Here is a 24,021-nt window from a genome sequence, read left to right on the forward strand (position 1 = left end):
AAGTGGGCTGTAACAGCGCACTCACCTCCCAGTTGTGTTCTTCAGTATTGCCAGTGCGTCTGGAAAACCATCCATGTTGTAGTCCCCGAGGTGCAAGGTAATAGGGTTGTAAAGGTTAAACTGAGATTCTGTTTTAGGCGGAACAAAGCCCCAAAGCGTGTCCTTTTTCTGAAAGTCTGTTAAAATGGGAATCCACCGGATCTAGAAAAAACAGAGCGACAAACACAATTTATACCCCTACAACAACATAGTCCTAGCTTGTTCTGACAAACAAAAATGCGGAGATGCGTAACAAATGTCAGTCAGCCATATTTTCTTGACCTGAAGGAAGCTAAACGTTAAGGACCAGTTCCTGCATCTGTGGGCGTGAAATACAGATCTGACTTTATTTTACTCTCATGTGAAAGGTATTCATAAATATTGCAATAAATATCCAGCTTAAGGAAATTATGAGAGAAAGAAACTGCCCTGTTTTCTCCCACTCTTCCCAGATGCGATATTTTGGTAACATCAGAATAATAAAAAATGGAACAGGGATTTTCGCTGTCTCCAGGGAGGCCATCTACATACAATCAGGCCTCAAAATTTATGAGACGTGTTAAGACACACCGTTTCCTCTTTAAAGACATGCGTGCCTTTCCTTGGTGATGGACTTGGAGGCCACATGCTTTGCATGTAGGTATGCTGTACATGGCTTTTGTTTGGGTTAAAGCAGAAATAAGAATTGCAAAGGAAAGATTCTTTAAAGCTTTAAATTGCCGAACACATAAAGGATAGAATTAATCTTTATTTGTGCAGCAAATATTTTATTTATTGCCCAAGACATAAACACTAGCTTTTGAATAAAGAATGAAGATGGATGTTATAGTTCAAAGGATTCACAAATGTTAAAATTGTTTGCCTGGGGTATTCATATTTTTTCCTGATTTCTTTTAAATCTGTTACAAAATACTGTAAATGCAATTTGTCTAGTTAAACCGGTTAAGAAAGTAAAATTAGTTAAGATTTCCATTACAGTTGTATACAGCATCAAGAAATGCTACAGGCTTTGTCTGAAAATAATGAATACATTTAGAAACAGGTGTATGATTGTGAGAGTAAGTGCTTTGCTATGAGGGCCTATCTCATGATCATTATTACCAGGTATTGAAACATATTTTCTATAGATCATATCAATTTATTATGGCTGTAACACATTTCAATGCCATAATGAGATGCTTGAAAATGATCTTTCTAGGGAAATGACTGACTAGCAATGCACCATGTGTTTAGTCAAAGAATATGTGGAGGTGTTTGAGTCAAAGCTGTTGAAATTTCAGGATGGCAGCCAACAATTCATCTTCAGGACTCTTGAGTTCTCCCTAGCATCTGCTCCTATTTAAAAAGTAGGATATAATTTGCAGGAAACAATTCCTGCATTTAATGAGCAAAGCCATTGGTGGCATTTACAAGAACAAGTCTAAACCTATTTTGTTATGGTGATTTGGTGGTACTTTTCAGGAAATGTGCGGCTGTGTGACTTTTTAGAAAGAGGAACTACAGTAATATTGGTAATAGTAATAGACAATTCCCATTAGTAGAAGCAGCACAACTAAGCATTCATTCACATTGAAGAAGCAGCCCCGTTTAACTAAAGACGTGTTTTTTTCTTAAAATATTTGCGGTGATACTAATGGATTAAAAAAATATATAGACTACGATAAGATCAGGAATTACTTCAGCCACCTTCCAGAACAGTCAAGGTCTTAAACACATTCCTATCCCTAGCACCAGTGGTAACTTCACACGTTTTCAACCTTCACCACCATTGCCTGCCATCTAAATTAGAAAAGAATGATTCTGAACATCACGTTGAGACTCACATGCACAGTTATGAAGACTACACAACTAAATTACAAGTTGTCTCCCTACATTAAAAAATACTGTGTGGTACTTGTTTTATTTTCGTACCCCTTTAGGCAAAGTTTTCTTTTGTGCAACACACAACACATACATTCACATATATGTAATATGTTATATATAATATAACACATAAGTTATGTATAATATAACTTTAATACAGTTGTTTAGATAAATGTATTACAAACAAACATACTGTTGATTGTAAAATGATCCCTCTTCTGTTACATTCTGTACATTGAAGCAAGCTTTCGTTGCCTTCTTAGATTTTTCTGTTCGGGTATGGCTTCAATAATGGGTTGTGACTTAAGTGCTTTGAGTGCAGTGTTCAGAAAAGCATTATATAAGTGTAAGTGTTATTTATTATTTATTTATTTATGACATTACACCAGACAAATGGGATCTTGACTGTTGGAATATGGAATATGGAATAGAGTAAGACAGTTCTTCCATCTCACATTGCATTTTGTGAGAAAATGGTTGCCCCTTCTCTTTAAAGTCACACCGCTTTTCGCCTGGTTCGTGGATACTATGTTACTAAATGGCTGAGTTACTATGCTAGAAAACTCAGCCATTTTGGGTTATTTAGTTCTTAGCACACATTTACTTACTTTAAAGTTAAGAGTTAAGCATAAATTTGAATACTGAGATCATGCGATGCATGCTCCTCCCAGTGTATAATCTGAAGCCTTTAAATGATGATGCTAGGGTAAGAAAATTCACCCTAAGATTAGGCTCTCTCTCAGATATATACAAATTCATGAACATACTCTGAATTACACAACTAATCAGTAGAAACGGACTGATTTGGAATTCAGCAAGGATGTCACAAGCCATCTACATAATTCAGCATAGGAGTGTTTATGTACCACACTGCGGTTCATCCTGTATCTCTAGAGATGTGCAGGTATGGAAAAAAGTTTTCAAAAATAAATATTTTAGCTAGTAAGAGCTCTGCCTACAGAACATGCATTCATCTTAAACCAAATCAAGTTTGTCTTTGAGACATTCTCTAAGTGCTCCCAACAGACACATAACTGGAGGGCTTGGAGCCAGAGTACAGTAAAATATAAAATAAAACTTCAAATACAGTATCAAAACAAATTACTACCACACGCTAAAGGTGAATATATTAGAGATGAGATTAATAGGGCCAACACATACACTGTACACAATTAACTTTGACACTGACTAAGCTGCTTTTTAAAATAAAGTATAATGATGTTGAGCACAATAAAATATTTTTTATCAAACATTTTTTAAACTCCTCACAAAAGCTGTTGTCATATCTCTTAAACATTGAGGTAGTGGACAAGAAAATGGAAATACCAATGTAAAGTAACTTAATAGGGTGCTGGGCACAACAGGCTGACGTTTGTATCCATTTGATCTCTAGTGGTATGCCAATTTTGCCTTACGTTTCAACTTAATGCATGGATATTACGATCCTGAAGTACGTGCTACCATGCATTGTTAAGCTGTTTTACATACTTAAAGCTCCCGCCAAATGAGCCCCCCAGATGAATCGTTTTTCAAAATCACTTAAGTCTGCAGCCATGACAGCCATAATTGTAGGCTTCCATGCTTGTCTAGCATTTTTCTGCATAACCATAATTAATTAATGGACATGTCACTCTTTTACCCAGGTGTTTTCTATTTTTTTTTCCACAAACTTTTGCTTTCCTTATGCTGTAAAGGAACGCATTTTACTGTTGCTTTTATAATGCTTTGTCATACTTCCCTGAGTACAATGATGTCGAGAAGCCAAATATCTCTTAGTAATGGTTTATTAAAGGTTTGGTCACTATACTATTGCTATCCAAAAAACAGACATCAATGTCGGCTGGTTTGGACTTCCAGAATGGATCCATGATAAGCCATATGGATAAAACGTGATAACTGAGATATATAGCAATAAACCTATAAGTTCAGGTGGGTAGCTGCGTCAGCATGCGTAGGCTGCAAAGGAACAAGTAATAGGTTTATTCCATGCTGAAAAAAAGAAGAAAAAGAAGACAACGTTTCGGCCGTGGAGCCTTCTTCAGGTGCTCACACCTGAAGAAGGCTCCACGGCCAAAATGATGTGTTCTCTTTCTTCTTTTCTTCACCATGGAATAAACCTATTACTTGTTCCTAATAAACCTATAATACCAGTTTTAAAAAATGTATGCCAGTGAGAGTGCCTGTTGTGTCTTCACTGCATACTACCGGGTGAGTCAGACAGATATTGGTGTGCTTATTTTGTGCAAAAGATAATTTAACTCGTCTTCCATCAAAAAAAAATATTAAAAAGAACAATATTTTTTTAAATTAGTTTAAAGAATATCAGAAGAAACCATCAAGTTCAGCATTTTAACAGAATCAAACCACAAAATTCCAATTTGAAGAAATAGACCTTCTGACATCAATCTCATGACCAAGCTATGCCAGATTGTTAGCAACATATATTGCAATTTGCTCCAAAGACCAAACTTGAACAGCTCTGACTGATGCAAAGGAAGGATAATTAAAACTGTTCTCTTTCTACAATATACCAAATGCAAATAATCTTTGCCAGGTTACAAATGAAGATAAATTAATAGAAAAAGAGTACTGTGTGGATGCCCATAGTGAACAAATTGGGAGTTGCTTAAAGGGCTTTGAACATGTAACCTATATATCAAGATTCTGGATGTGACCACATTTCCCCAGTAAAAACATTCAGAAAGACGAATACCACGATTGACTATGGAAATACAACAAAAGAGCAGTCCTCTTCTTACAATGTGACTAAGAAGCCATGATCTGTGATTTTGGCACACAGCCTTGCAGCATATTTTTGGAGAAGAGGGGGAGCACTTTATAGTCATTTACCACAGAAGCTTCAACAAGATTACAAAATACATCTCAATTTAAAAATGGAAATAAAATATTGTGGGTATGTAAATCAAATTGTGAAATATTTGCAAGCACGGGGGTGGATGTGCATTTTTATGCTCGTTTAAAATACAAGGTTGAACACATTCAGAATATTAATGCTGGCCAAATTATGTAAGCACCATTATTGATGCACAGTGGTCTATCTTAGAAATCCAAGCTGGGAGCATCTCTGGCATAGTGGCTTAATATGAATGCAGGGTGGCTCTGTGGCTGCAGCTTGAAACGGCACAGTTTCACACTCACTGTGCCAGACGACTTTGAATCAATTCACAAAGGGTCAGCCTTCTTTTGAGGCCAGTGCTTTCCTTTAAAGGCAGAAACTGGTTTATGGAAAGGGGTTATTCTAGAAGATTCTTTTTTAGGAAGGCAATACATTTCACTGGTTCACATACTTTTTCAGACAAAGACATTTAATGTTGGATCATTTTGATCAATAAATGAATGAAAAAGTATATCCTTTTGCGTGTTATTTGTTTCATTGGGTTCTCTTGATCTATTTTTATGACTTAGATGAAGATCTGATCACATTTTAGGTCAAATTTATGCAGTAATTAAAAAATTTCTAAAGGGATCACAAACTTTCTAGCACCACTGTATCTATAAATTTATTGGGAAAAATTAAGACGAATCCTTAATTTAATGTAAGAAACACCATTTCTTGAAGGCAACTATCTTATTAACAATTAAATGCCTAGAATTACATTTACTGTATTTTGCTATGCCAATCCTGAATCTACAGGTAACACAGATTCCACATATAGTACACAGGTAGATCACTTGAATAATCTTAAACAGAATTAATCCAAGGTACTAGCAACAGAATATGAAACATCACGATCAATACCGTTTAAGGCAATGATACATTGAGTAACAAATTAGCATAGTCAAAACAATGAAGATTATTTACTTGAAAATAAATACCCATGAAAAATTAAACTCTTTTTCAAAAATGCCAGTCACTGTAATGTCACTGTATAATATAATATTGTTCACTTTAGATGAACACCAAAAATGTAATATTTGTAAACCATTAAGCAAAGTGCTTGAATTAAATTATGACATGCATTAGTGATGGGTAAAATAGTTTAATACACTGTCGACATGTTTTGGTTTTGCTTGAAAATAAGAGGAATTACAAGGTTTTAACACAAAGAGATCTGTACATATGGCACCTTTTTTGCCCAATCAAAAACTAAAACAAAGGGACTAGTTAACCCATGTCATAGTGAAAGTTTATATTATAATTTTTCTTTGTCAAAAGCTGATCATTCCAGTGACACCATATAATATATTAATGTACAGCACCAAATCAATCATTTTTTCCTTGAGTGTAAACTGAAAAATATACTATAAATACATACATAAATGATAAGAAAAGAAACATATTAATAGTAAAAACACATTGGAAAACACATTAGGATGAAGATGATGCAGACTGTATTGCCCACTCATATTTAGTGATGTTTTCTGTCTGCAGCAACAGTATAGTATTTAAGTGACAGTACCTACAGTATGTATGTTTTAAATGGCTATTCAGTGAAACACATTCAACCTCCAACTTGCACAGTACTGCTTTTGTGATACAAAATACAATAACCTTGAGATGTTCTATATAGTCTGTGAGGGTAAATTTTTATGGCTAGACTAAAAGACTCCAGTATAAGACTAGCACAACTAACCATTACAAGATAATGCAATTAAAATTATTCACTTTGGGTATGAACCATCACGTTAAGTGTATTATGCAACACACTTGAATATTTCACAGATCAGAACTATATCCCTGAAGTTGTGTAAAATTAAAAAAACATCAAATTTAAACAAGGTGTTGCATTAATTTCCTCTGAAAACACAATAAATCAGATTGTGAACATTAAAACATCTAATTCTAAACACACACCTGCTAAACAAGTTGGCAAATGCAAGCTAACAGTGTCTCAGTTGATCAGCAGGAGTTCTTTAATTTATATACATATAAACATTTTTCATTGGCATCCAAATAGATGTTTACAATCTCTAATAAAGTGTTTTACTTTCAACTTTTTTCATTCAATTGTTTATTAAACCGAAACATAATAATGCAAGCAAATCTAAATTTTATTGATTCTACGCAAAATAAAACATGCTTCATTAGTCTGAGAAATTAAATTTTCAGAACACAGAAATGCAACGTTACAAAGAATTACATTATATCAATAAATTTAGGTTTGCACACTCAGGGAGATCATTTATGAATGCACTGATAAGTAAGAAAACTGCTAATTTCCAAGTTGATTTCTGCCTTTATAGTCTTTTGGCTAATTTTGCTTCTCATTTTATTATGATTATATACCAAGCATCAGAAGAAACATTGGTTCTAAATGTAAAAAAAAAAAACTCATATAAGGTTTTCAGGAGAATAACAATTATATATATTTTTGGTACCATGTTTTCTAACATTTTATTGAAGAGACATGACCAAATTAAATTCATTATGTTGATTAACAGCATTCACACTGTGTGTCTACTGTTAAAGTCACAGCCTATCAGGGTATGTGGCCATGAAGAGGAGGAGGAAGAAGAAGGAAATAAGAAGAAGCCACTTAAGCTGTTTATCTGCAACCCATGCTTTGCAGCAGGATGCTCATGTTATTTTATGGTATTCTGTCCTGTTCCCTCACATAGCCACATAGTTAGATGCCAAATCTTCCAAACTCATCCCACAAATGTTCAGTGGAGCTCAATTCTAGCAAGTAGGGTATCCACGGGATAACTATCTGCTGCCACACAACCATTATCCTGCTGAAATACTGTCAAATCAGAATCAGCCCGGAGAAAAGGCTTGTAATTCTGTGCACTCAGGTTGTCATCAATAGTTACAGATTGACATCTGCAGCAATTAGACATTCCTACCCAAAATATCATATTTTGACCTCTCCTTCTTTCTTGCTGAGATATTATCATTCACAGTCTCCTAAATCATGGTTTGTCATTCATGGACTATGTCTGGCTGTAGCATCTTCCCAGGTTATAAATTGCTGGCTGTGAACACCCCAGAGAGTCAGTAAATGTGCACTGACTTAGTCCTGCCTCCTTCATACCAATGGCAGAAAGGTATTGTACATACTTTTGAATCCAGTTTGAACCAACAGTGCAGGAGTTTAGCACAAAAACAGTCATAACTAGAGTGTTTGTGAACAAAAGATTAATTTAAATGCCATTATTCAACCTCCTTTCAGTATGACATGAAAACCACACTAAAGGTGTAGTCTAACTTAGTTTGCATGAACAATCAACACTGGAATTATCCTTTTTTCTTTGCCGGTATTTTGTTGCAAATAAATAATAATAAATGAAGTAGAGTAATATGGAAACCTAATGAACTCTGAATTACCCTCACGTGTACTAGATGGTGCAGATTATGTCTTGAAGAGAACTGCTGAATGGATATAATGAGATATATTCCTTTGAGGGGCTTGGATTTGAGGATACTGCTCCAGTGCATTTTACATCTCTTCTACTTTAAAATTAACAACTAAATTATAAATTATGTTTAATAAATTAATAAAGTATCTTCCCTATTATATATACTTATTGGAGGTATTTACAGTAAAAAAGAAGAGTTGAAACATTCTGCAAAAATATTTTTGAAAATTGAAGAACCTTAGTTAGTTAAGAAGCCAAAGCCTTTTCTGTTTTTATTCTCTATGCATTCAACATTGAGATAAAGGGCTGAACCAGTGATCGAGAGCAGTACACACTGCACACATTAACTGTAATGCTGCATCTGGCACTGATAAGTTTTGTTTGTTAGTGGGGTGGTGAAAGAGGGGGGACAGAGGCATAAATTCAAACACGAAATGGATGCAGTGTTTGTGCACATAAAGATTTAGTGGCTGGGTCAGACTTTGTGCTTTCTTGGGACATAATTGAGTTAAACAATGTCTGCAGTGGCAATTTACACTCTGCGAACTGTTAACGGGATCCACTGTTGTGGTTTCAGGACAGACTCGTCATACTGCGACTGACAGTTGTCAGAAGGGCTTCCTCTATCAGTGAAGCATTGTGTTCAACCTATTCACTTTAATGCGACTTATTTATTTATCAGTGACACCCAACAGCACACAATGTTTCACTGACAGAGGCAGCTTTACTGACAACTGAATAAAACTGAGTGTGATATTCTTGGTGAATTGGTGAAAAATGCTCTGTGAAACTTGGCAGCTGTTGTTTTCACAAAACAGAAAAAAAGTGGATTAGGACAACCTCCAAGACTACTCAAAGATTTTGCATGTCAACCTTTGACACTTGGCTAATGTTCAGCTGAATCATTCCGCAAAATGAATGAAGGTGCTGTCAGCTCATTCAGCACTAACATGGCAATTCTTTTGCTCTACAGATGCTCCACGCAGATGCTTTACACGCAAATGTGTAAATAACGCAAATGCCTCATTAAAAGTAGCAGGGGGTGCAGGTGACACTGTTGAGACAGTGAAAATGCATGAAGATCATCACCTATCACTGTGACAAACCTCTCTCAACCTTGAAGGCACCTGTAAGTGTCAGAACTCATGAATACGTCCTTTCCTTACTGCCTGGTTTCTTTTCCTGGCTGAAACCAACGTTTAAAATGTAAATGGAAGGTTTGTACAGAAGATTTTCCCCCTGAAAAGAAGACATTGAGCTCTCCATATAAAGAACTGAATCAACCATAACTGATCCCACTGTGAATGATGCTTTGAGAAGTCAGTTACTGATAATGGCCATTTCGAAAGCTTCAGTGCTCATATGATCATTCGTCTTCTACATATGCACTTATCAAAACAACACTGCCTGTGATTATTTCAGTTTGGGTATGCCATTTGTACTTGAATTTTTGCAGTAGCGTGTTTTATTCAGTATACATGTGCAGGCAGGGAACAATGCATAGGTCTAGTTCTGGTGGTTTAGTCTTAGTCTGACTATTAATAACAATTTAACTCAATAACTGGCCTTTATGAAACCAATTTAACCCTTACCTGTGGTGTCAACGTGCTACAGACCTAAGAGACCTAAGAAATTGCTTGGATTGTGGAACACCATGGAAGGAGACAGATATGTTTCACTGTTTTAAGACATCGTGACTAAAAATGGAAAGCACACATGTGTAAGTATGAGACCACTAGTTATTTACTGCAAAGACTAGCATTTTTTCATGGATCAAATACTAAACAAATTAAGTACTAAAAAAGACAGATAGCAATTATTGTCAAGTGTGTGAAATTTAACATCTCATACTGTACGCTACATTAAAATTGAACAAATTTCTACATGTTGGATGAGGAATTCCAGAAATGCCCAACAATATCACATGTTCTTCCTTCTCCATGTACACTATGTAGCATTCAAGCCTTCTCATGCAATTTTTAGCAATTGCATAAAGTCTATGGCTCAACAAAGAATTATGGGTGGACTTTCCTCCAGATATATTACAGCAAGCAAACCATATGCTTCTGCTGTATGTGCATTTCCCTTACGGGCTGTTCTGTGCATAACAGGCACATTAACATGTCTGCTTTCAGCCCAAATCCTGGCAGATATATATTACTAATATTGCAACTGGTTACCTAAACAGAACTCCTTTGAACACGGGTTGTAAAGAGTATTGTTCAAATATTATCCATATAAATGGGATTTACATTTAATGAAAACATTATACTTGTAAAATACAAATATGATCACACATATTCTTCTAAAACAGGATATACTGTATCTAAGGCTTTCTCTAATCTTCACAATTGCAGCTGGAGATGCTTCTCATTTATTGGACATTTAACCATCACATGACAAATATTCACTGTAATATCTGAATTTTGTTTTATGCGATACCGCATAAATATATGAAAAGTAAAACAGAACGGTGTTAAATACTGGTGTCAAAAGTATAGAGTTTCTACAGTTTGTTTCAAAAAGTGGCTATGCAGTCACAAATTGTAAGACCTATCTGATTTGTAAACCCCTTCAGGATAATGTTGGAAACAAGCCAGCAATTTTTCCCTAAAAAAGTCTTACTTTGTTTATCTCCTGCAAAATATGCTTCTTTTCTATCCGTTTTACCGTCTGCACAAAATGTGACTATGACACGGTTTGTGTAAAGACCTGCCAATTACAATTGTATGCAAAAATTCGCCTTGGAAACCAAGTATAAAAAAAAATGACTCAACACAAATATTCTACTTAAAAAAAGAATACCAATTTGAGGGTCACTGAGTACCCCCCAAAAAAACACGAAACCCTCTTTGCAGTGATGAGGCACTTCAGTAAATAAACAACACCTCCGATCAGCAACATTTATGCACAAGAGCACTTACAGACAGGTAGTTTTACAAAACAACAGATGTTGCAAGCCAATAAAGGATTTTGTCCTTGTATGTCATATATGACAAATTGTTTCCTTCCACGTTTCTGCTAAAAGCAGAGCTTTTGCATACAGTACCTCCTTATTCCCTGGGCTGCTGACGTATATTGCACTTTTCTGACAGCCATCATCCATACAGACAGGCAGCAGGTGGTCTTGAAACCCATCACCATCTGCAAAAATGGAAACAAAAAGTGAGGCTGCTTCAGACACCTAATGACTTTCATAGAATAAAGTATACATGATAACAATGTGAATTACAGACAACAGATAATCGGGTGAATATACATCAGTACAACAAATTACAACCCACTGCCTTTTACATGTGACTTCTGCCTCTGGTATTAAGGCACTCTGAACTAAAATTATATGCATTTGTATTTTTGTCACATTAAAAAAAAAAAATCTGATGTAATGTTAAGGAAAATGCCATTGTTGTACCTGTGCAATACCTAGAGGTATATAGGTAAAATGTGTGAGGATGTAGGCATTTATCGAACATGTATTTGTTTGCTGATCAAAAAACACATCCTGGAACCTTTTGCTTTTTGCTATGTCAATTTCAATTAATAACACAATTCTGAAAGTCATCATCGATTTAAACATGATTTCTCATGAAACATCATCTCCATATGCTGCTTGAAGATTAGATCACCAAGGAGGTGATGAATGATGGCCCATCTACTTGTGTCAAAAACATTGTAATAAGATCAAATTATTAAGAATAAATAATGCTGATTTATAACAAGCTGTGTCCAATGGCACTATTGGACAATATTGAGTACAGTTAGGTATTTCAACAAAATAATAGTAAAAATATTAATAAGCAAGTTGTTTCATTCCTAATATTGTGCTAGTCATTGTGATTCTTGATTATAGTAAATCCAATTAATGAATTATGCAACAGGGCACTGTCACTTCAAAAAGCAATTACTGGTATAATAAAGCAGATGGAATGTTTTGTCTAGCATATGTTCTGTATCCATTAAGTCTTCAGATTCATTATAATAAAACAAAGGCTGCAACTGAATGAAGCCGATCAGTGTCCCTACTTACAGAACAGAACTTTGGCAAAAACATAACCTTCTAGTGTATTTATAGACATTTATCAAATAAAAACATGGACTGACACTTTTGAATTATAGGTTTAAAACCATTAACAGACTAATTATCTCAGTTAATTGCTTTGGCAGTTTTCTAAGATGGTTTTCACTACATCTGCAGGAAATAACTTGGAAACTATATCACATGAATGAAAAAAGGGCACTGCCTTCTAATATCTCGGACAGAAAATTCTCACCTAATTTTCACAAATAAGCAAGTCTGGTACCCATGAATGTTAAAAAACAAAATCAATAAAACACAACAAAACTCCAGTAATGCTTTATTTGAATGAGGCGTAGAATGGCTTCATAATTCCCTGTAAAGTGTTGTACATGTGATTATAACGTTTCACTTAGCAGTTACAAAGGGATTATGAAACCATTATACAGCACATTTCAAATAAAGCATTTCCTTTGGTGAACTATTTACATTTTGCAATACATTTTTTGGATACAAAATTATACTGTTATACTGTTTAATGAAGACCCATTCATGCAATCATTTGCTGTCCTTCAGATTGTAGGATGTTTTCTTCATATATTATTTTAATGTACCTCTGAAATTCTTCTTCTGGTGTGACTGCCATGGCTACGATCAAAAGAAGAGAACCTTCTTTGGGAGCCCAAAGTCTGACATCCAAATGACATTACAAACCCAACAGAGCTGATAGTGAATGGTCATATTTCAATGCTTGTTAGTGCCGGCGCAGGTGAGAGCACTGATGCTCATGAGTCTCTCCTCTCATTTAATACATAAAATCTTTATGTATCTACAATCTACAAGTCTAATTATTTTATGAGTCTCCTTAATGTTGTTCATTATTCAGCTCCCTACGATAAAGTAAGAATGGTGACTGCATGGTAGAGAATGAGTTTGTTTTCAGTTTTCCCAAAAACTCAAGAGCTGAAGGCTGCATTTGCAGATTTCAGGTGATGCTGGGTGTTTTTTTATCAATATCAGTCATCTGTGAAACTTAAATCACAAGGTATAAGAAATGCTCTAATTCTTCAGAGACTCATGGTGAATCAAAATCAATGTCACTAAGGTGTGTGAATTTTGCACTTGCTGAGAATTTTGGTCTTCTTAATTTTCATATACCTTAATGAATATTGCTGACATTTGTCTGGAGATCCATTTCTGTCAAAGCACATACTATAGCATCATCACCATACTGGAGTTTGACTGAAGTTACTCCATGCTCTTTGCTTTATGCTCTTTATTAGAATCAGAAATAATGAAAACAGAGTCACATCAGAGTCGACGATGACAAACCAAAGTTTGACTACAGTCTGGAATTCAAATGGTTCAGTGATGGATCTGCTCCATGTGTGCTGTCTTGACATCTTCCCAAGTAGTGCTTATACCTTTCCTCTGTTCTTGATTGAGGATGAAGAGTTTTTCCTTAACGCATTCTCCTCTTTTTGGTTGGTTCCTAGAGAGCTTTCATTTTCTTTTCAGGTGATGTTTGAGATCTAATTTGATGAACATATTTGAACAGATAAGATGGGGTCCAGGAGTCATGAACTCCTGTTTTAAGCATGATATTAAATATGGGCAATGTCAAATTCAATCATATCCAGTGTATTGATGCCTACCATGGCTCCTTGTTAATTTGAGACAAAGAGTCAAGGGAAGCGCTTTGAGAAGCCACCTTTAAATGTGCATATAAAATAAAGTTTATTATTATTATTAAGGGGCATACACTGATTCCAACAGGTAACTCATGAATGTGGCTGATGATTCATGCTTGATGACAAACTGAGCTCCATGAATCTGACATTCTTCCTCTGATTTTCACTTGTAGAAGAAAATATGGTCACTTCTGTATACCTTGGGCTTCTGTATGCTTTGGGAAATGTAAACATTTCCATTTCATCAGTTTTCACTTAGGGTGATATTGATATCATGTCTCTGGAGTTCTTGGGCCACAAATGAAGTACAGCACTCTGTGTAAATTTGTCTAGACTATCTTTTGTGATTTTCAATGGCAAGAAGGTGATTCCTCTGGATGGGACTATTTAATCATAAGTGATGAGGCAGACTATTTTTTCAGGAACCTTTTCTAGCCTCGCCCCCAGAATGGTTGAGCATGGTGGATCCTCAGAAGGGCTGCACATTCACAGTTGTAGCTGCCAAAATGCACTTCAACCTCAACTCAAGGCCTTGACAATCCTCTTGTAACAGCTCCCAGATCATGACTATGAGCTTCTAGACATGACTGACCTTCTTCGGTCACCATTAGCTGGTCACCAAAGGGCTTGGACCATGTGCTAGGGATGGAACAAGTCTCTGTATGACATCTGCTATTTGTGGAGAAACCACTGAACACCATCTTCCACACATCTTGACAGAATGCAATTGTGATTCAAAATGATGCAGACCAAGATGCTTGAGGTCTCTCTGCTGCAGCCTTGGTCTGTCAGAAGATCCACTGAGATATTTAAGGTGGAACATGTTTTGCCTGTTCTGCTGTTGAGGACTTGGTTATGAGAGCCCCATTTGCTGAGTTTGGAGGATGCAAGACTCCTAACAATCCTTCATGTTAATTGAAGCAGCAGTCTTTAGGAGTACATCAACCTTGTTGATTCTGGGCAATAAAAAATAAAATTGAAGGTTGAGTATATTTCTGTTTTTTCAGGTAGTAGAAGTGGTTCAAAAAGTTTTGGTCTTTCTCTAAATTGCAGCACTCTTTCTGCCTGCAATAAGAGAAGGGTGTGCATCTTCAGAGGAAGGTCATTTTAGAATAGGTTTTGAAAGCATTCTTTACAGTGGCATAAAAAGAAGTAAAAAAAAAAACACAGGAATTTGTGAAAGTGTGCCTGGAATAATTTTAAATGGACATCAAACATCACATTGTCTAAAGGACTCATCACTTTGTTCACACTTTGTATGAATATAGTATTTCATTTTGTATGAAGTTTAAGTTCTTTTACATTTAAAAGGAAAGAATCTGCTTTTGTGTGATCCCTTGAGATCAAATCCATGTTTTTCAAAAGAAGAAGTTCTCTGTATTAATAGTAATTAGTCTTGAAATTTAGTTTGATTGGTATTTAAAGAACATACCATACAGAGGGGTCTCACAAATGGCCTACATACAGAACTAAACAAATTGTTAATTAATAAAAAAGTAATATTTTAAACAGTGGTTCAAGACCATGAACAGATGAATAATTTCAGTCTTCAGTCTTACGATCACATAGGTTAATGAAATTTAGTTAATGGATAAATGAAGAATGGTACGTTAATTACAACCTACAAAACTCAACAATGATGGATTGTTCATAAAACATTTGAACTTTGAACTTTATAAATTTTATTGCCATATGTAACCGGTGCTGGCACAATGGAATTCTTACTTACAGAAAGTCTCTCGATTGTCAAACAAGTGTAAAAAAAACAAAACAAAGTGCAAACAGTGCATCAAGACAATGTACAAACAAACAATAGACAATGTGCAAGTAAACATGCAGACAGTTTGAATTTCAAGTGTAGACTAAAATTTTATCTGGAAAACAAATGCTACTTCAAAATTCATCATCGTATACATATTAATCAACCTCAACTAATACTAATTAATTCAGGTCTGTTTCCTGTGTACGTATGTATAAGTCAATATGCACTGTATTTCTCTGTTGTTTATGAACTGAGAACAAAATGCATGTATACTACAACCCTCTCAAATATATGTAGGTTGGCAGTGATATTTCTTCTTGCTAGAAACTATGCACAGTTAGGGTTCAAAAAGAGGTAAGAATATATTCTAAAATGTTAGTTTATTTTCAAGAAAATAATCATCTTGAACAACAAACTACTGTCCAGAGGGTTTATAACTGTTTTTTATAATTAAACAAAGTTACTGTTCTTATTATTTTGATTAACATATCTGTTTAAGGGTTTTAAAATAGATTTAAAAAGTTTAAATTGTATTTTCAAGCTTTCATTAAAGCAGTGCTATTCATATGAAATAACCGTTTGGAATATTATTAAGCATGATGTTTTTCTGCCTTTCAAAGTAAATATTCAGTAATATTTTATTATTATAATCAAGGACTGACAAAATTAATAGTACAATATATTTCATGCATTTACATTTTGCATTCACGCCTTATTTATGAAATATTAAAGAACTAAGTTAAGAGTTTTAGAATCACTCAGGACAAGAAGAAGGCATGGTCACTCAGTGACCTGGAATTTCAGCTAAGAACACTCTGCCTTTTGGTAAATATTTTTCTTTGGGCTCTGGCTTTTTTGGACAGCTAGACACGTTGGTCTTAAATAAAGAAGTTCTACATACTTTAAATTTTTAGTGCAACAATCATCTTAAAATGCCCAATGTACTATTACTTCATATTTATTATAATTAAATCAAGATATCAAAATAAGATGTTATAATTGTTCTTTTCAAACCATAAATAGGAACTGAGTTAAACATGAAATCTTTTAGAAAACCTTAACTGCATGTCTGAAAGTGGCTTAAAAAATAGAGGTGGATTGTATCTGCTGTCCTTCTGCCAATGCCAATTCTCTTATATCAATGATTTCAGTACAGAGATTGAACTCATAATCCCAATTTAGACCTGAGCTGATTTTTCTATTTTCTTTTATTAAGACAATTTAACTAAAAAACAATTGTTTTGTTCTGTATTTTGGTTAAGTTTAGCAAAACACATCATCTGCAACTGTGCCCAGAATAAGGTATTATAATTATACTGGATGAAGTGATGCAGAGAAAGAACCACTAGGGGATACAAGGCAATGATCCACTGCAAGTAGTGCAAGAAATAAAAGGTCTAGGAAAACAAATAAGATTTTCTTTCATTTAGCCAACAAAGCTTCAGTAAAGGTTCAAATGTCACATGGCTCTCTACCACTTGGACATTTGTTTTTTATTTATTTTTTTCATCTTAATTACAAGACAGTATTCCAACATTTTATTATATCCCTGTCACAATCCATACAGTCCACGCAGAGCCCCATAAATCATTAAGCATGCAGCACAGTGCACTGCATTCCCTTCAGCCCCTAGATGTTTCTGTCTCGGCTTTCACATGACCCAAGGAGTTCGTTTTTTGAATACCAGGAAATCAATAACAATCATTTTAAATGCAAAGCCTGTCCGAGGAACCCTACCCTCCTGCCACACCGAAAGTGCCTATAAACAAATATGGTTTCACAAACTCAGCAGTTTTCCAAAAATACCTATACCCTTTTTATGTACCACAGTCTTAACTTCCTTCGAACAGTACAAAGCTTTACTACATCACTGAGAGCAGTCCATTAACTTGAATGATTTACACTGATTAGCTATTTTGCTGCAAAGACCCATAAACCAACTTCAGGTGAGTTATAACTTGACTTGAGTGAGACCTATGGATTGGACAGATCCCTAAGGAAATGTAAGAAGCCCCTGCTGTGATCTTCAGTAAAGGTGCATCGCTCCTGATACAGATGATTAATAGTGTTGCATGGCAGCAGACATCCAAAGGTACAAAAATACGTTCGCGAGATACATCACAACATATGCTTCACTTAATATCTGTTAATCACTTTCATGACATTCACAAAAATAAAATGATCACTTCGGCTCATCAGGTAAAAACAGGAAAATCTGAACAGAGTAAGCCACGAGTTTATATAAAAGGAAGTCTTTCTTGTTTTACAATTCTAAATAAAGAGAAATACCAGGTGACAATGCATACTATTTTGAAATGCTATTGAAAATACAAGGAGACCATTGTGTCCTTCAGAACATAATCTGGTCACTTAGGTTCTCAAATCACTTACCAACCAAAGACCTAGATTTTAGATCAAAATCAAAGGAAAATTAAAGAAAAATGCATTATGAGATTAATACTCTGATTAGTGCTGGAATTCCACAAATTCAGAAAAAATGCTGTCTACAGCTAGAAGCATAGACTATGTGGTTATTTAAAACAAGAGGAAATTTACTTCCACAGGCAAAAAAAAAACAATGTTTAAAATTGACTAACAAAGTTTGTTGTTTTTATCGCAGAATAATTGTGTAAACTAATAAATTAATTATACTGATGTTAAAATGTGTATTTGGTCATCTCTTATGTCATACTTTTGGCCAGCACTGCATTTATTAATCTAGGAACTGTCTTAAAAGCAATGTAGAAAATCAGCAGTAATTTAAGATACCTATACCCATTCCTGGTTCCATAATTGAGCAAAGACGTCCCCTGCATGATTACATAGGATGTACGGACTAAAATCAACTAACTTCATTTTACACCTATATCCTACTGTTTCATACTATGCCCTTAAAACATAAATGGTGTACAGCTAATCAATCTTCCAACACATAAATAGCAGGCAACAGAAATATGTTACATATTTCAGGAAAGAAAAATAATATAGACTAAAACATTACAATGTTACAGCCTTCTTTACAACTGATTTACATGAAAAGAGGTTGCTTGAAAAGAGATTCCGTTTTCTTAATCTAACTGAACAGTAAAACAGCAATGAAGACCTCGACATTATTATTACATGAATATGGGACTCCCCGACAGAAGTGTTAACATACAAGTGATAGGAAGTTTTTACCATAAAATTGTCATGAGGTGTCCTAAATTACAAGTTCAATCGTCAGTCTTTAACATGGAATAAATGCCACAGTGCATAAATGTCAAACTGACTGAATGGCTTCCTTCTATTTAACTATGCCCATAGGCCCATATAATTAACTGCATTTTTATAACAAGGGAATGATTATGTAAGTTAAGAAAATTAGACTCCTAAACAAAAGTGCTTGGTTCAGAAACAAGACAAAAAGCAATAAAGCTCTATCTCTTATCTTGCATTGTTGCTTATGAACACTGCCATTGTTTAACTTAAAAGCTATACCAAGAATGAGATTTTGCTAAATGAAATCTAAAACCTTGGCCCACAGCCTTTGTTTAGCTCCTCTTCAGAAACACCTCTCTTAAAAATACACAGCCTCCTGAGGATTGATCATCCTAACCATGGTAACCGATGAAATGAAATTTCCATAGTGACACAGAAAATAACAGATTATAATAATGAAGAGTCCTTGTTTGCTTAGATAACCAAGTGCTTTGAACAAAAGGCCAAAATCCAAACAGGGAAAAGCTTTTTTTTTTTACTTACCATTTCACCTTTCTAATCAATTATTTAAATTACAGTAATTATACGCTTCCAAAGTGCTGTTAAATACCAACCTTTCAGTATTTCCCAAGACATTATGTATTCAGATTAGTTGAATTTGCATTGTTAATTCTGAAAGTACACTTGTGTCCACCACAAGAAACATAGCTCATGATTTGCAGTAGTAAAGAATTAGCTTCTGGTAACAAATTAACCACTGGAAATACAAAGCATGTTTGTTAATGTGAAAGGTATAGAGATTGGGTGGCTGAAGCTGAAGATGTTTCATATGTGCTAAATCTTCATCTCAGACATGCAAAAAAATCAAAGGAGACAAAACAAGCTTTTTGAAATTGGGATATTTTTAAGGAGGTTATGACAAAAATGGTTGCTACACAGACCAAAAAAGCAGACAAATATTCTTTTAAGAAAAATATTAAGATGATTTCTGGCCCGTATGTGCAGATTTTACTGTCAGTCTGAATTAAATTTCTTCAATAAAATCTAATAGAAATGGGAAAGAGAACTGATGTGAAAATGAAGTAAAATGAATATTGTACAACAAAGAAAGAACAATCTTACCAAAGTCTGCAAAAGCTGATTGTCCAGTGATAGCCACTTTATCTGGAGTTTTCAATATGGTGGTTTTGGAGAAGTTCCCATCCTAGTTTAAAACAATAATATTTTAATGAGTAGCATCCGTAATACACAATCAATAGTCACACCCTTTATCTTACTAAAGATTAATTTAGTATTTGTTTTTTGATATTTCATTGAAAATATTTAAATAATTTTGTTTACTAGTTAAGGCTGAGAATAATATTGTAACAGAATAAACTTTTTTTTAAGACATCACAATTGTGCTTTCTTGAATCTTCAGAAATCTTTTCAGATGTAATTAGAAATGTATTTGAAACAGACACACTCGGGTTCAAAAGAGTTAAGTGCTTTATAAAACTTAACAAGCAGTGCAGGTTAGATATCTCTGGAAGCTGAAGAGTGCTGCCACACAGTGTGTCTTGCTTCAAGGACAACAAGTTAGTTAACCTATAAGAAGAACTCCCTTGCTGTTAGGATATGTCATGGGCCCTATCTTTCAGAGGGAGGATTTCACAGTTCAGCTGTCACACAGTCAGACTTGTGCAGTGTTTCTTTAGTGAACTACAGCTTGACTTTAAACATCAAGACTCCTGCCTTATGGCGTGCAGAATCTTGAAAGTCCCTTCAAAATAAAGCTCCACCACTGAATGTATAAAACCATGTGATACATTTCATTCTTGACAGCAAAGGCTGCTTGTGCCATACATAGCGCTCCAAATGTGTGCTTTTGAAACAATTTACCCTTCACCCTATTACAACTTGATAAACATTCTTTCTTATGCTCTAATCAGAGCTTTTGGTTAATCCCATGTTCCACATCCTTTCTCTTAAATCAACTGAAGAGTCATGTAAGTCAACCAATGTAAACGTCTACTAAATACTGAACCACAACCATTTAACTTAACGTTGATTCATGAAAAATACAAGAGAACATAGACCATTTCAGAACAACAGGGCACTGTTATACTGAAAATAGCTACTGTATAAAGATTCTTCAGAACATTACTCTTCTGCCTAACATTAAAGATAAATACAATTAGTCCTCATTATTTTTCTTGTGGTAGCTTTTATTTAACAGTGATACAGTACTTGACCTTCAGTTAGTTGTATCTACACACTTAACTTTGTTCCACTATAGACAGGATTTACAGATGCTGTACCATACACTAAAGTTAATTAAACTGAATGTATAAGATGAAAACAAATCACATTATTTTCACTCATATACCATTAATGTTAAACATTTAATCATGGATTTACTATTAGACCATAACTAAATCTTAAAACAAATGATGATTTAAAAATTTAATTAACCAAATCAAACTTCCTTTGGCTGTCTTATCAAAAGGCACAGAAGAAAAAAAACAGGTAAGAAGTTGAACTGTTTTCTTTTAATATCTGCATCACTAGAAGATGTGACTGCCATCAATCTGCACTGTCATATCAATAGATTATGACAAAGTATTTTAAAGATTTCAAATGTGCTGTGACTTTATTCCAGCAAATTAATTTCATATTGCTAGTATTCAACCGCACAATAAGCACTTTTGGGGTGCACTGTTCAGTGCTTAAGAATTCCTGCAGGGGAATACTTAGTATTTGAATCATTATGAATTTAGCATACACTAGAAGACAAAGGGATTTTGTTAGAAACACTTCCCTGCTAACGTTATTTGGGTACAAGTGCTACATGAAGACTGGAAACCTGTAAGTATGCATATAAATAAAATGTTGAAAAAAATCTCATTTACAATGGAAGCTGAACTTAAAATCATTCTTTGTTATATTCCAAATGTTACCGAAATGGCTTTGGCATGAAACAGTAGCTCCTGAAGCTCAAAAAATAACCAACAGAATCACCCGCAGTGATGAAGAATGGATGAGCGGCAGCTGATTGTGATGGAAGGCATGTGCTCAGTGTGCTGGTTGTTCTCACTGATTGCAGAGATCGAGCAGCTTGATATCAGAGGGGAAGATAACCGCGGGTAACTACCTATGATGGACCAAATGTTTCAATCAATTATCCAACCGATGTACTGCTGGGAACTGTGAGGCACAGTTAGCAGAGCAGCCCCTGCTGAAGAACAGAGGACTGAACATTTATTCTGTAATACTGCCTACTATAAAATAGTCAGTAACATAATGATGGCACAGTCTTGGATGATTTCTTTAGGCAACACAATAAAAAGCAGTGATTGCTAATTGATTTTTACACAAGAAGATTGGTGCTGAGAAACCATTGTTTGTCATTACGAATACTGAATTGGAACCTAGACAATCAATAACTATTCCAGATTGAGATTTCCTTTTTATTTACATAGAAACACATTTATCTCTGATGGAATATACAGTTTTGCTGTAACATACATCTGAAAGACAGACAATTTACACAAAATTGTCTACAATTATGTCAATCCACATATTATAATATACAGTAAAGACTCATATACAGTGCCTTGCAAAAGTAATCAGACCCTTGCACAGCTGTCACTTTCTGTTGCTTTAAAACTTGCAGCCAAATCATTTTGAACAAGAAATTAATGTAACATACTGTATACAAATTCACTTTCAAAGGATAAAGAAGTAAACAGAAAATATGAAAGAAAAATGGAAAAGTCACAATTTCACACATATTCAAACCACAAAATGAATTTAGGAGCTCAACATTACCTTTAAATCTGTTCAACAATTAGTTGATTTTGTGCCACACACCCTGTGTGTAATTATTGTGTTTCAGAATAAAACACCTGTCTCTGTGAGGTTCCTTGGTCAGGTATTGAATATTGAGTAAAAGATGCAATCATGAACACTAAGGAGATTTCAGAGCAAGTAAGGGATAAAGTCACTGATTTTATAACTATATAAATGTTGAAGTCTCTGAATATCCCTGTGAGCACAAACTACTCAATCGTCAAGAAATGTAACGTGCATTTTACTAACCACAACACTGTCTAGACCAGGCTGTCCCTCTGAAATGATCAAACAAGTAGGGACACCACCAGATAAATAACGTATCTTAAACTTATAAGTCCTTATAAGTTTGAGCATGTTTGACCATGCAGGTTGTGAATATAATATTAAATAATAAAAATAGTATGCATCATTAAAAAAATGGGAAACTCTAGGAAGGATCTGAATAGTTTTGCAAGGCACAGTTTGCATATATAAAATTATGTCTAATCTCATTTGCATTTGCATGCAATATACATGTACATTACATAATATACATTAAGCAATGGACACCCATACATAATTTTAAATCCCTAAGCTGTATCGTTTTAATTGGCCTAATTCAATTTGGTGAGCATTAACGGGTGTCCATTTCAAAGAGAACCAATTAGCAGTGGAACATTACTAAAATCCAATTTTATTATTTTTAATTAATATCACAAATTGTGTAATACAATAATGAATGTTGCTTTTTAAAGTGCAAAATACAGAAACAATACATCTTTTCATGGGGAGGATATCATTTTAAAATATTTCTGAAAAAAAGAAAATACATCCTAAGTTTGGTGGGCAAGATCATATGAAAATGGCCCAGCTCTGTCTGGAGGTTCATACTGTATGTATAACCTAATGAAGTATATAATCATTTCCATTAAGATTCACATAGTTAAACAATATAGAACATTTGCGTTATTATTTTATTTCAAATATATAATTTACAAATAATTTTATTTTACAAAAGTTGTAAACAATTTCATATTTTTGTGATGGACATTCACATAACATGTTTTCATATTCAAAAAGTAAATGTAAATTAAATGGCTTAATCTTATTTAAAGAATATTTTATTTAAAGCAAGGAAATAAACTAATTAAATCTTTTTGAACAATTTAATAGTTTTATATTTTAGACAGTGATGATCTTTAGTCTCTTTATGAAAAACATTTCACTTTCCTGCTAAAATATAATTTTTTTTTGTTCATATTTTTATTCCATCCTCCTCAGCAGCATCCAGTCTCATTTAAACCTTTCTTATTATTCCT

At 34.4% G+C, this 24,021-nt stretch overlaps 1 protein-coding gene across 1 annotated transcript in view; it reads right to left on the minus strand.

The window, feature by feature from the left end:
• itfg1 (integrin alpha FG-GAP repeat containing 1) overlaps nt 1-24,021 on the minus strand; it is a 111,210-nt gene that overhangs the window by 64,489 nt on the left and 22,700 nt on the right. The window contains exons 8-10 of the mRNA XM_006641369.3: nt 20,012-20,093; nt 11,273-11,367; nt 26-201 (exon numbers count right to left, since the gene is read on the minus strand). Of these exons, the coding sequence (XP_006641432.3) occupies nt 26-201; nt 11,273-11,367; nt 20,012-20,093 (353 nt within the window). The remainder of the gene's footprint in view (nt 1-25; nt 202-11,272; nt 11,368-20,011; nt 20,094-24,021) is intronic.

The sequence above is a fragment of the Lepisosteus oculatus genome, chromosome 20 (genome assembly GCF_040954835.1).
Source record: "Lepisosteus oculatus isolate fLepOcu1 chromosome 20, fLepOcu1.hap2, whole genome shotgun sequence".
NCBI lineage: Eukaryota > Metazoa > Chordata > Actinopteri > Semionotiformes > Lepisosteidae > Lepisosteus > Lepisosteus oculatus.